Source organism: Zootoca vivipara, chromosome 3 (genome assembly GCF_965207765.1).
Source record: "Zootoca vivipara chromosome 3, rZooViv2.hap1.1, whole genome shotgun sequence".
Taxonomy (NCBI): Eukaryota; Metazoa; Chordata; class Lepidosauria; order Squamata; family Lacertidae; genus Zootoca; species Zootoca vivipara.
This window is the reverse complement of record NC_142586.1, coordinates 117681922-117696004: the sequence shown is the minus strand read 5'-3', so window position 1 is coordinate 117696004 and position 14083 is coordinate 117681922. Positions and strand designations below refer to the sequence as shown.

Genomic DNA, 14083 nt, shown 5'->3' with positions numbered 1-14083 from the left:
GGAGTTTTGCTTTTGTTCCATGCAAAACATCTGCAAACTGCTTCAGGTTTAGCAGAGGACCAGTAAGTGTGGAGGAGAGCAGGATTTAAATGCTTTGAGATTTGTTTGGGTTCTTTTTCCCATCAAGCGGTGTATTATTATTATTATTATTATTATTATTATTATTATTATTATTATTATTTGCCGCCCTTCATCACAAGATCTCAGGGCAGTTCACAAAACACACAAGATGAAAAACACAAGTCCATAATTAAAACGAAAACAACAACTTCTGCCTCCCACAGACCCACTTAAAAGGCTGTAGTATTAGTATTTATTAAATGTGTAACTGTCCCAAAATTATGAAACATGGAGATTTGCCCTCTCCAAATCTCCCCCCCCCACAAAACGAGCTCCTCTCCTAGAGCTGAAACAAAATGCAAGTACCTGAACTATAGGAATACTGAGAACTGTTGAAAATGAATTCCCCATTTCCACCTTCAAGGAAACTGTTATGCCATCACATTTTAATTTTTTAAAATGCATATGAAAAGAGTTCAGTGCAGGGCCCTTCCATTGCACCACCTGCAGCATGGCTGTGCCTCCTTCCATTTATTCCTCTCTCTCTTTGCCAGCTACCCAAAAGCAAAGGTTTGGGCACCTTCTGTCTCCCTCTCTGCATGGCCCCCCACCTCCCTCACTTTTCCTGTTTTTATGCCATCACCCCATCACCGGCAAAGAGGCTATGAAAGTTGGCAGAATCGGACTTCGGAGCTGGGCGTGTGAGATCTCTTGGGGCAGGCTGGGGGCGCGTCTGTGATCCGACACTGTCTGATGCAGAATCAGAAAGTTCCCTCCTCCTGCCTTGAGGTCCCAAGAAAGTGTCAGGAGGAGGAGAAAGTTGTAAAGGGAATGCAACCCAACGTGTATCCCTCTAGACATGTATCCCTCAAATATATAAAAGGATGTCATATAGAGGAGGGAGAAAAGTTGTTTTCTGCTGCTCCAGAGAAGCGGACATGGAACAATGGATTCAAACTACAAGAAAGAAGATTCCACCTAAACATTAGGAAGAACTGCCTGACAGTAAGAGCTGTTCGGCAGTGGAATTTGCTACCAAGGAGTGTGGTGGAGTCTCCTCCTTTGGAGGTCTTTAAGCAGAGGCTTGACAGCCATATGTCAAGAATGCTTTGATGGTGTTTCCTGCTTGGCAGGGGGTTGGACTGGATGGCCCTTGTGGTCTCTTCCAACTCTAGGATTCTATGATTCTAAACCTCGATGGAGAGAGAGAGGTCAGCAAAGAGGTTAAAGGTACAGGGATAGTTTTGGAGATCTGGGCGTCCCATACTCTGTTTAGACCCCATGCAGACCCTTTTCCTACAAGCTGAGTTGCATCCAAACTTCCAAGAGAAACCACAAATACCTCCCTCCCAATGTATCGAAGCATTCTGTCAGGCTTCGGGGAAGCGGTTTCCTCCCTCTCTTTGGCCGTGGATGAGCAGAACAAAGCGAAAATAGTCTCTTACCATTGAAAGATATTTTAATGATCACAGCGAAAGAGCAGAGTCCATTCTCAGAGCACAGGTGCTCCCTATTAAGGTTTACACCCACTCTCCCCCCCGAGTCACCCTCCGCTTCATCGTCTTTGCAACCTGATCTCGCAACCACTGCGCCTTATCTAATCTCCACAACCTTGGACTGATCGGCTGGACACTTTCCAGCGAACCGGAGTCTGTTAATTCTCTCTCTCCCGGTTCTTCTTCTCCTACCTGTTCACCACCCAGTTCTTCCCAACTTTTGTCTTCTGAACTATGTCCCTCTGCGAACCACTGTTCCAAATCTATACTGCCCCACTGCCCCTGGGAAGTGTCAGGATCCTGATTGGGAGCAGGGGGAGGCTTCCACCATTCCTCATCTGTGCAGCCCTCCTCAGCACAGTCCCCGAGACATTAATAGCAAGGGCTGGTGGTCTCCCAAGCCTCGGTAGAAAGGGACCCTGTTAGGGATGGCAAAAATGGGTTTGATAATGGCTGTCTGTCAGCTTTCATGCACATCACGGCTGCTCGTTCTGTTTCTCGTCTCCCGCCTTCCCCTTGGCTGCAATTCCCTGCACCTGCCCTCCGCCATCTGCCACTGCTTCCCTTGTGGGGCTCAGAAATCAGACTTGATGACTCTCCCATGAAAGGCTCCAAGGGCCAAGGGAAGACCAAGGAGAAAGTCAAGGCCCCAAAAGAGGACAAGAAGAAGAAGCAGCAACAGGGACAGCCGCCGACATCCGAGGGTCCCGAGAAGAAGAACAAGCAGAAGATCGATGAGCTTAAGGTGAGCTGCGCCAGATCCCAGTTGCGTCAGAAGTGTAGAAGCCCGAAGGTGGGTTTATGGGGGTTTAACTCTGCATCCTGAGGGCCCCTCCAGACTGGGAGTTTTATTTTTCCTTTGCGGGAGTATTCTATAACCTAATTTAGGGATGCCATATTTCAAAAAGTGAAGATCTGGACACAAACGTTGTTGAATTTTTAAAAGCTATTTTAAAAAATGAAAATCTACACTGCCGACACGGGCTGCCATACGGCCACATTTTCCTGGACTTCTCAGCAATTTCCATCCAGACGCTGTTTATGAGGGCTATATCCGGGAAATTCCGGACCTACGGTAACCCTAACTTAATTACAGTCATACCTGCCAAGTCCCGGACTGCAGAATCCGGGACCGGCAGCCGCGTGACACCAAAAATGGCCGCCGCCAACACCGGAAGTCGAGTCTACACACTTCCGGACATGCGTAGACGTGACTTTTGGCGCCGGCACCAGCCATTTTCGGTGGGCAAAGCAGGGGGGGGGAATGGCCGCTGGCAGGAGAATATAAGGGAGAAATAATGGGAGACGAAGAGATACGGGGGACCGTCGGGAAACTGTATGAAAAAACGGGGGGTTTCCCGGGGAAAACGGGGTACTTGGCAGCTATGCACTCGTTGTGGAGCTTCCTTTGTGCTTGATCTGGAGGGTATGCTGCAGCCTGATTGCTGACAGGAGCAAGGCTTCATCAGCATATATAACCCCTGTGCTCAGAAATCTGCACTGGCTGCAGATTTGCTACAAGGCATTGCTGTGAGCATATAAAGTCCATAAAACCTGGGACCAGTTTACCCACGAGCTCAGCTTACCCCAGCTGCACACACTCAGCCACTTCCATTGGAGGAACTAGCAGTGTAACAGGTGACCCATAATACTCAATACATTTGCAAGAACTTGGTCTTTTAGTGTGGCAGCAGCTACACTTCGGAACTCCCTGCCTATTGACACCAGGCAGGCATCTTCGCTGAACTCTTTTCAGCACCTGCTCAAAACAGTCTTATTTAGTTTATGAGGAACGGCTTAAGGAGCTGGGTATGTTTAGCCTGGAGAAGAGAAGGTTAAGGGGTGATATGATAGCCATGTTCAAATATATGAAAGGATGTTATATGGAGGAGGGAGAAATATTGTTTTCTGCTGCTCCAGAGAAGCGGACACGGAGCAATGGATTCAAACTTCAAGAAAGATACATTAGGAAGAACTTCCTGACAGTAAGAGCTGTTCGGCAGTGGAATTTACTACCAAGGAGTGTGGTGGAGTCTCCTTCTTGGGAGGTCTTTAAGCGGAGGCTTGACGGCCATATGTCAGGAATGCTTTGATGGTGTTTCCTGCTTGGCAGGGGGTTGGACTGGATGGCCCTTGTGGTCTCTTCCAGCTCTATGATTCTTTGATTCTATGATTCTTTGATTCTATGATTCTAGTCCAGACCAGGGGTCGGTAATTTTTTTTAGCCATGGACCAGTCTACTGTCCCTCAGACCTTGTGGCGGGCTGGAGAAGCGGCATGGGGGGGGGCTGGAAGATGAGGTGAGGGGGGCAAGTAGTCCTCCTTCCCACTCCCCAGCCACAACACCAGCCGCTACGCTTACCTTCCCTGGGGCTGCCGCTGCTGCTGCTGCCGCCACTACCACCGCTGCCGCGGCTGCTTCTCGTGGGTAGGCAGAGCGACCTCGTCTGCTCCGCTCTCTGGCCCACGGGAGCCAGAGCGGTGGTGGCAGAGGGGAAACGAGTGGCGCAAAAGGGCTGGCTCCAGAGAGGGGCTGCTTAAAATGGCACTCAGCCAGCTCATCCCAGCCCCCTTCCTCCTCTAGGCAGGGCAGGAAGAAGCCAGGAGGGGGGAGGGAGGAGGCGCGGTGTGTGAGAGGGGAGGGGGAGGGAATGGAATGGTGCAGGAAAAAATGGCGCAGCCCGAATGAACAGAATCCCCACGCCAATCCACGGACAGTCCGCAGGCCGGATCCTGAAGGCAATTGGGCCTGATCCGGCCCATGGGCCTTAGTTTGCTGGCCCCTGGTCCAGACTTTCCAGATGCTTAGGAAGTTGGTGTGAGTTTTTGCTTGTTTCAGTATTTTAAACATTGGTGTATATAAAAAAATAAAAAAATTGTCCAGGAGCACTTAGAGACCAAATAAGCTTGTTCTTGGTATCTGAAGAAGTGTGCATGCACACAAAAGCTTATACTAAGAACAAACTTAGTTGGTCTCTAAGGTGCTCCTGGACAATTCTTTTATATATTTCGACTGCGTCAGACCAACACGGCCACCTACCTGAATCTGAAATTTTGGTATGTTTGAAAATATTGCTTTGAAAGTTTGCTTGATATTTTTGTAAACTGCTTTGAGGTTAGGGGGCTTCCTTTGCAATCAAGAGGTTATGAAACGGAGAAATACAATGAAGAGTAATTCTTATTATTTTTACTTCGCCTGCTTTGCTGTTGCTTTCCCGGGTTCATTGTCACCTCCCCCCAAGGTGTTCCCCAAAGAGCTGGAGACGGAATTTGACAGCTTTGAGGACTGGCTGCACACTTTCAGCCTCTTTCGGGGGAAGATTGGCGATGACGATGACCACGCAGCCGACGAGGATCGTATCGTGGGCAGGTTCAAGGCGAGTTGGGGGGCTGGCATCTGCAAACCGCATGCATAGGAGAAGATCCAGAACAGTTATGGCCCTCTCTTGGGAGTTGTGGTGCCTCTACACTTCTATAAATGGGTGGTGGTCCCCCCCCCCTTTCCCCACATTGGATTGAATTTGAAAATACACAGAGGTAGTCTGTGAAGGCAGCCCTGTTTAGGGAGGCTTTTAATGTTTAATAGATTTTATTTTTCTGTTGGAAGCCACCCAGAGTGGCTGGGGAAACCCAGCCAGATGGGCGGGGTATAAATATTATTATTATTATTATTATTATTAATATCATTTATTAGTATCTTAAACAAGCCAGCAAACCTGGGATCAGAGAATTTCCCAAAGCTAATCTGATTTCAAGCCTGCATTTTCCATGTGGAGCTGGGGGGTGGGGGGTGGGCGGGTCTATTATTTCTGGTGCCATTATTCTGGTGCACCAAAACACGAGAGGGAGAGGTTTTTTTTAAAGGAGGCCACATGGCTGCAATTCCTGTACTGCAGAGGGCGGTTGGACTAGATGACCCTTGGGAGTCCCTCACAACTCTACAATTCTCTTAGCCTGTGATTCGGACACGCTCCCTTTTGGCTTTTGTTTTTAATGTTTGGTGGTTTATTGTGCTTTTAATTATGTTGGGAGCCACACAGCCTGGCTGGGGAAACTCAGCCAGATGGACGGGGTTTAAATTTATTATTATTATTATTATTATTATTATTATTATTATTATTATTATTATTAATTATTATTATTATTATTGCTTTGCCCAGGCCTGGATTCCCTTTTAACCAGATTAAAATAGGAGTATAGCGTCTAGATCAAGGGAAGTAATAGTACCACTGTATTCTGCTCTGGTCAGACCTCACCTGGAGTACTGTGTCCAGTTCTGGGCACCACAGTTCAAGAAGGATACTGACAAGCTGGAACGTGTCCAGAGGAGGGCAACCAAAATGGTCAAAGGCCTGGAAACGATGCCTTATGAGGAACGGCTTAGGGAACTGGGTGTGTTTAGCCTGGAGAAGAGAAGGTTAAGGGGTGATAGGATAGCCATGTTCAAATATATAAAAGGATGTCATATAGAGTAGGGTGAAAGGTTGTTTTCTGCTGCTCCAGAGAAGCGGACACGGCGCAATGGATTCAAGCTACAAGAAAGAAGCTTCCACCTAAACATTAGGAAGAACTTCCTGACAGTAAGAGCTGTTCGACAGTGGAACTTGCTGCCAAGGAGTGTGGTGGAGTCTCCTTCTTTGGAGGTCTTTAAGTGGAGGCTTGACAGCCACCTGTCAGGAATGCTTTGATGGTGTTTCCTGCTTGGCAGGGGGTTGGACTGGATGGCCCTTGTGGTCTCTTCCAACTCTATGATTCTATGAAAACATCTTCTCACCTTCCCACGCCCCCGTTTTTCTTGCAGGGCTCCATGTGCGTCTACAAAGTGCCACTCCCTGATGACATCACCAAAGAGGCGGGGTACGACCCAAATTTCGGCATGTTCCAGGGCATCCCAAGCAACGACCCCATCAATGTGCTGGTCCGGGTCTACGTGGTGAGGGTACGCAAACGGACACACGGTTTCCTCTTTCTTCCTAGTTACTGCCCTTCCAGCTCCAAGGACTGGATCCCATCTAGCTGCCCCCAGCCAGGTTCTGGTTGCCTCACCTCAAAAAGGAGATTGTAGGGCTGGGAAAGGTTCAGAGAAGAGCAGCCCAAATGATCAAGGGGATGGAGCAGCTTCCGTATGAGGACAGGTTGCGGCGTTTAGGACTTTTTAGTCTAGAGAAAAGGAGAACGAGGCATGGTAGAAGTTTACAGAATTGGAGAGAGACAAGTTTTTCTCTCGCGCGCATAAGACTAGAACTCGTGGCCATCCTGCACGTATTCCATTAGTTTAAGTTGCCGTTCTTCTTTGGTTGGGACCTCGTTTGTTTTCCGTTTTGGAGCTAGCCAAACACGGACCGCAGTAGTAGCATACATAAATAGAATAAGAGAACAAGAAAAGTATACATGTAAAGAAGACTGGAAAATGTTGACTGATTGTATGGGTGAAAATTGTGTGCATATAAAAACGCTGGTAGCATTAAGATAAATTCATCAGTGTAAATAGGTTTTGATGGTGTAACAATGCATTACTGAATGGTGTAGTAAATTTAAAATATGCAGGGATGTTTGGTATGCAAAATGAACCACGGAAAGAGAGCAAGGGAAGTCGTTGATTTATGGGTGTTTAAATGAATATTTTGAAATGTAGATTAGAAAAATCTAATAAAAACTATATATATATAGTTGTTGTTTAGTCGTTTAGTCATTTCCGACTCTTCGTGACCCCATGGACCAGAGCACGCCAGGCACTCCTGTCTTGCACTGCCTCTCGCAGTTTGGTTAAACTCATGTTCGTAGCTTCGAGAACACTGTCCAACCATCTCGTCCTCTGTCGTCCCCTTCTCCTTGTGCCCTCCATCTTTCCCAACATCAGGGTCTTTTCCAGGGAGTCTTCTCTTCTCATGAGGTGGCCAAAGTATTGGAGCCTCAGCTTCAGGATCTGTCCTTCCAGTGAGCACTCAGGGCTGATTTCCTTCAGAATGGATAGGTTTTGTAAGAGAGAGGGCTTGCAGAGAGCAGCCCACTCTGCTTACTTCCACCAGATGGGAGAGCAGCAGCAAGTCTGGGAGTTCAAATCAGGAACAGGAAGGGTTAAGACGGGTCCAGGGCTCTGCAGAGTCCTGGTGGCTCAGCTCCAGGCTGGTAGCAGGGAAGCAGGGGAGGAGCTAGCTTCAGTAGGGGCTGGAAAGGAGGGAGGAGAGAGAACGGCACCTCAGGAGCCTGGTTTGGGACCACGGAGGACCCATAGAGCAAGGAGGAGGGGCGTTTGGATGCCGAGTCTTAAAAAGGGGGTCAGAGCCCACGAGACGCCATTGTGGGCTTCTGCCCCATGCAGAGCAGACATGATTTGAGACATCTCACCACTGTATATAGCATGCACAATAAAACTATGAAAATCCAGAGGATATGTGGAGTGCTTACTCGGGAGTAGCCAACACCCCATCTGTGACAGGTTTCATCTTATTGCAGTCCATATATATATATAACTATATATATAGTTATATAGTTATAGTTATATATCATGGCCAGACAATGGGAAACCCAGCCAGATGGGTGGGGTACAAATAAATTATTATTATTAATTATTGACCCCATTACCTTCAGTAGCTTAGGGCCTCATCCAACCTAAATCCGGCCCTGTATGTACCTTAAGGTCAGCCTCTTCAAAGATAGATAGCAGGGCGAGCTGGAGAGAAGGGACCCCCTTTTTGTTAATGTGGGACTTTAGGGTCGCATCCTTCAATGAGCCTTGGATGATGGTGAGGCTTCTCTTCCAGGCCACCGATCTGCACCCCGCCGACATCAACGGCAAAGCTGACCCATATGTCGTCATCAAGCTGGGGAAGACGGACATCAAGGACAAGGAGAACTACATCTCCAAACAGCTGAACCCCATTTTTGGAAAGTAAGGGGTCCCCACGCTGAGCCAGGCTGCCGTTTGCATAGCGCTGCCTGGGCTGGTTGGTTTTTTTTTTTTTTTTTTTGCCTCCAGAGGAGCAGAAAACAAGCTTGTTCCATCTTCCACGTGGCAGCCCTTTCACCCAGAAGCTGGAGCAAGATTGCTTTCTGCTGCTCTGGAGGCGAGGACCCCAAATAATGTGCCACCCTATAAGACGCACCTAGTTTTTAGAGGAGGAAAACAAGGGGGAAAAAATATTCTTTTTTAGTGAGCCTTCAATGGCTCAGAAGAATGAAGGAAGGAAGGAAGGAAGGAAGGAAGGAAGGAAGGAAGGAAGGAAGGAAGGAAGGAAGGAAGGAAGGGAGGAAGGAAAGAAGGAAGGAAGGAAGAGGAGAGAGAGAGAGAGAGAGAAGGAAGGGGTGAAAAAGAGGGGGGAGAGAGAGGGAAGGAAGGAGGGAGGGAGGGAAGAGAGAGGGAGGGAGGGAGGGAGGGAGGGAGGGAGGGAAGGAAGGAAGGAAGGAAGGAAGGAAGGAAGGAAGGAAGGAAGGAAGGAAGGAAGGAAGGAAGGAAGGAAGGAAGGAAGGAAGGAAGGAAGCAAGCAAGCTGGGAGGAGGGGGGGGAAGGGTCTCCCGTCCATCCCTCCTCCCGGTTCGCTGTAAAGCAAGTGGGGCAGGCATGCTAGCCGCTGTTGGCAGAGTCGCTGCGCTGCACCTCTGCCAACGGCGGCTACAAGCCTGCTGTTCCGAGTGGGCCTTCGCTCCATAAGACACACAGACATTTCTCCATCCTTTTTAGGAGGAAAAAGTGTGTCTTATATCAGGAAGGACTTTCTCCATTCAATGATGGAACAGATTATCTCAGACAGTAGCGGGCTTTCCTTTGTTGAAGGTTTTAAAAGAGAGTTTGGATTGCCGTCAGGCAGGGATCCTTGAGCTGAAATTCCTGCACTACAGGGGGGTTAGACTAGATGACCACTGGGGGATCTTCCAGCTCTACAATGCTCTGGCTGTGCCTTCATATGGAAGCTCAGATGGACACCAGACCTGCCAGGAGGCAGCCTCTGAGAGGAGGACATTTGCAGGCACTTGAGAGGCAGCAAAATTCCATTAGTACTGGAATGCATTAATGGGGGGTGGGGGTGGAGAACTGGGATTTTCCAAGCCAGGCATTGCACACCTTAGGTTAGCTTTCCTCAATCTCAGGTCCCCAGGCGTTGTTGGACTACATCTCCCATCATCCCTAGCTAGCAGGACCTGTGGTCAGGGATGCTGGGAGTTGTAGTCATTCAGCTGGGAAACTGAGATCCAGCTCCGAGGGCCTTCTGCCAGTTCCCTCATTGTGAGAAGCGAAGTTACAGGGAACCAGGAAGAGGGCCTTCTCGGTGGTGGCGCCCGCCCTGCGGAACGCCCTCCCATCAGTTGTCAAGGAAATAAACAACTACCTGACTTTGAGAAGACATCTGAAGGCAGCCCTGTTTAGGGAAGTTTTTAATGTTGGATGTTTTATCAGGTTTTTAATATTCTTTTGGGAGTGGCTGGGGAAACCCAGCCAGATGGGCAAGGTATAAGGAATATATAATAATTATAATTATTCCAACAACATCTAGGGACCCAAGGCTAAGAAAAGGCTGCCTTAGGTCAATCCTGACCCAAACTGGGATCACCCAGCTAGTTGGTTAGCTTATTTTTCCACCCGTCTAATAATTCCACCTATTCCAGCAACGATTGCTTTGGAAAAGTTTCTCCATCTCCAAGGGCTGTCCTTCTCCTCCCTTGCCCCTTCTCCTTCCTTTCCAATTTCCCCCGCGATTCCAGATGGTTGTCTCTTCCCCTCCAGGTCGTTCGACATCGAGGCCACTTTCCCCATGGAATCGATGCTGACAGTGGCTATTTACGACTGGGATCTAGTGGGCTCCGATGATCTGATTGGCGAGACCAAGATCGACCTGGAGAACCGATACTACAGCAAGCACAGGGCGACCTGTGGGATCACCCAGAACTATTCCATGTGAGCATCCCGGATCCCTGCAGCTGAATTTGGTAGCTCTGAGTGAGGCCCTGTGTGTGTGGCAGCATCAGGGCTAGAGTCAGACGCAGGTCAGCAAAAGTAAGAAGCAGAGTTTTGCCAGAGAAGTCAACTGTTCATTCAAAGAAACCACCTGCAACTAGAGCATTGGACTCTTAATTTCAGGGTCGTGGGTTCAGGCCCCACGTTGGGCAAAAGATTCCCACATTGCAGAGGGTTGGACTAGAGGACCTTCGTGGTCCTGTCTCCAACGCTTTGATTCTGTGAACTCAGCAACACTTCCTGTTAAGTCTTACCCGAACAGAGCAGGGAGGGTCCTTGAGTGGGCTGCAGGGACTGGGCTCTCCCAAGCCCCACCTTGAACTGACGAGAGCCAACTTTTCTCCACAGCCACGGTTACAATATGTGGCGAGACCCTCAGAAGCCCACCCAGATCTTGTCCAAGTTATGCAAAGAGGGGAAGCTGGACGGGCCCCACTACGGCCCTGGCGGCAGAGTGAAGGTGACCAACCGGGTCTTCACGGGACCCACAGAAGTGGAGGACGAAAACGGTAAGTTGGAAGCAAGTCAGCCCCAGTCAGTTGCTTTGAAGTAAGAATGTACAGGATGGTCAGAGATGGGGGAAGGGAGAGGATTTCTATTTAGCTCACGATGAAAGGCAGACCAGCCTCATTTGCACAATGTGAGACTTGAAACACAGGCGGCCTTCAAATTTTGCAGAATTCTGCAGTGCAGCCCTCTGAATTTTGCAATGGAACCATCGCCGTTTTGCAATGACGTTGTCTAGCCAACGAGTTTGTACAGAAAGGCACATACTGTGGCAAAGTGTCGATAGAAATGCACATTCTTCTGAAAATGCATTATTTTAGAAGAGATTGCATTGCAAAAACAAAAACAAAAAACCCTGCATACCAGGCAGAATTATGCAATGTGTTTATTGGGTAATTGCTTAATGGATTACATACGTGAGCACAAACCCAGGCTGATGGGGCGAACCCTCTTGTTTGTCACACAAGGGTGCCGACAGCAGCAAATGTTTCTGCTCCTTTTTCGACCCATGGCGTTTCTCTATCTATCTTTCTTTCTCTCTCTCTCTCTCTGCCTCATTGCCTCTGTGCTCTCTGCCCTCGCAGGCCAGAAGAAACAGACGGACGAACATCTAGCGCTGACTGTCTTGCACCACTGGGAGGAGATCCCGCGTGTGGGCTGCAAACTGGTGCCAGAACACGTGGAAACGCGGCCCTTGCTGAACCCGGACAAGCCAGGCATTGAGCAGGTACCGGGCGCCACTCTAGACTGCGCACTTGCTGGTGTGGAGGATTCGCGCTCCAACCATATATTTGCACATCTCTATTGCCACCAACTCCATGCGGATGTGTGTTATTGGGTGGTCGTTTTTATTTTGATTATATATATATATGTTGTGGTTTTTATGTTGATCTTCTTTAAAAAATTGTTTTTATTTATTGTTGATATACACATACAGTATTACACATCTTACATATAAAAAAGACAGTAAAAAGAAAGAAAATGAAGAAAGGGAAAAATAGAAAACGAACAGCCCTTCCAACTCTATGATTCTACATTTTTATAACTGTTAGCATAAACAACATTCTTTCTGTCTATATCTGAAGAAAATACATAAAAAAAGAAAAAGAAAAAACCAGACAAACCTAAAGCAAGCAAGCAAAACCATTCCATTTAAACCTCTTAGTAAGGAATACAAGCCATCCTTATTCCTATTTAGTAACCGCCTTCTCTTCTATATTTATAGTATATCCTTTTTTGACTTGTTTCCCTGATTTATATCTATTATATGTTGATCTTTTCTGTGAACTGCCCTGAGACATCCGGGTATAAGATGGTATATAAATTCTAATAATAATAATAATAATAATAATAATAATAATAATAATTGTCCCAACGCAAGGAATACATTTCCAGGCAGCGATGAGTTCCTCCCCACCCCTGAGCTTTGGGACCACCTTAGTTTCCAGGAACTCGATTCGGACAGCCACAGAGTCTGCTGCAATATTGCCACTGGTCATTGCTGCTGAGAGCCAGTGTGGTGTAGTGGTTAAGAGCAATGGACTCGTAATCTGGGGAACCGGGTTTGCCCCGCTCCTCCACATGCAGCTGCTGGGTGACCTTGGGCTAGTCACACCCACCTCACAGAGTGTTTGTTGTGGGGGAGGAAGGGAAAGGAGAATGTTAGCCGCTTTGAGACTCCTTTGGGGAGTGATAAAGCGGAATATCAAATCCAAACTCCTCCTCCTCCTCCTCCTCCTCCTCCTCCTCCTCCTCCTCCTCCTCCTCCTCCTCCTCCTCCTCCTCCTCTTCTTCTTCTTCTTCTTCTTCTTCTTCTTCTTCTTCTTCTTCTTCTTCTTCTTCTTCTTCTTCTTCTTCTTCTTCTTCTTCTTCTTCTTCTTCTTCTTCTTCTGGAGGTTTGACAGTTGCATGGAAGATAGCATGCTGAACACTTGGCCACCAGAGCTGAATAGAGCCTCCATTTTCAGAGGCAGTGTACCTCTGACTGGGGCTTTTTAGTTTAGAGAAAAGGCGGCAGGATAAAAGAGCCTGCCATTATGCACGGCATGGAGAAATTAGCTAGAGAAAAGAATTCATGGACACCTGGATGCTGGAAGATTCGGGACACAGAGGAAAAATAAGGACATCTCCATGCATAGTTAAACTATGGAACTCCCTTCCACAGGAGGCAGTGATGGCTGCAAACTTGGGATGGCTTTAAGGGAGGTTTAGACAAATTGTTGGAGGAGAGGACTATCAATGGCTCCTAGCTAGGATGGCTCGGCTCTGCCTCCACAGTTGGAAACCGCAGGAGGGGAGAGTTGTTCTTGGGCTTGAATCCTGCTTGCTGGTTTCCCAGGGGGCACCTGGTTGGCCACTGTGAAAACAGGATGCTGGACTAGATGGGCCATTGTCCTGATCCAGCAGGCTCTCCTCGTCTTCTTCTGCCGGTTAATAGGGCTGGGCTGTTGTCCTGGAATCCTGCCCACGATCTTCTAGGAAGCATTTCGCTATCCACGCTTGGAAAGGGGACATCTGCACCTTGGGTCTGGTCAAACAGAGCTCTACTTAGGATTTTAGAACACCCTTGGGATGGAGAAAAGGCTGCCTGAGATGCACTGGGGGCCCCCAAACAGATTGGATCTGAGCGGGGCCCAGCGATAAGGGACTTGGGGGGAAATTAGGTGCCACTAACTGGGTCTCTCCATCATTGCAGGGACGGCTGGAGTTGTGGGTGGATATGTTCCCCATGGACATGCCGGCACCAGGACCCGCCATTGACATATCGCCGAGGAAGCCAAAGAAGTAATGCTTTGCTCTGGGTCGGGGTTGGAGCTGGAGCAGGGCTGGGCAAGATTGGGTTTTCACCACTGCGATATATCACCAGCAATAAATCGATACACCACAATGTCTGGAATAAGGATGGAGCCAAGGCATTGGCCGGCTTCACGGTCTTCATTGCATCATGATTTTTGCATAGCGCACTGGCAATCATGATTCATGATAGATCGCCAGGTCAAAAATTATGAAACTGGTATAACGGTCTGGACTTCAAACCGGTTTTGGACGAGATATCAATATATCGCCC

General features: G+C 48.2%; 1 protein-coding gene across 2 annotated transcripts in view; it reads left to right on the top strand.

The window, feature by feature from the left end:
* The window catches only part of OTOF (otoferlin), a 57565-nt gene that overhangs the window by 30135 nt on the left and 13347 nt on the right, over positions 1-14083 (top strand). For both annotated transcript variants that reach the window (XM_088666986.1, XM_035110530.3), the window contains exons 16-23: positions 2165-2301; positions 4799-4933; positions 6358-6495; positions 8321-8448; positions 10279-10449; positions 10858-11018; positions 11601-11743; positions 13712-13800. In XM_088666986.1, the coding sequence (XP_088523112.1) occupies positions 2165-2301; positions 4799-4933; positions 6358-6495; positions 8321-8448; positions 10279-10449; positions 10858-11018; positions 11601-11743; positions 13712-13800 (1102 nt within the window). The remainder of the gene's footprint in view (positions 1-2164; positions 2302-4798; positions 4934-6357; positions 6496-8320; positions 8449-10278; positions 10450-10857; positions 11019-11600; positions 11744-13711; positions 13801-14083) is intronic.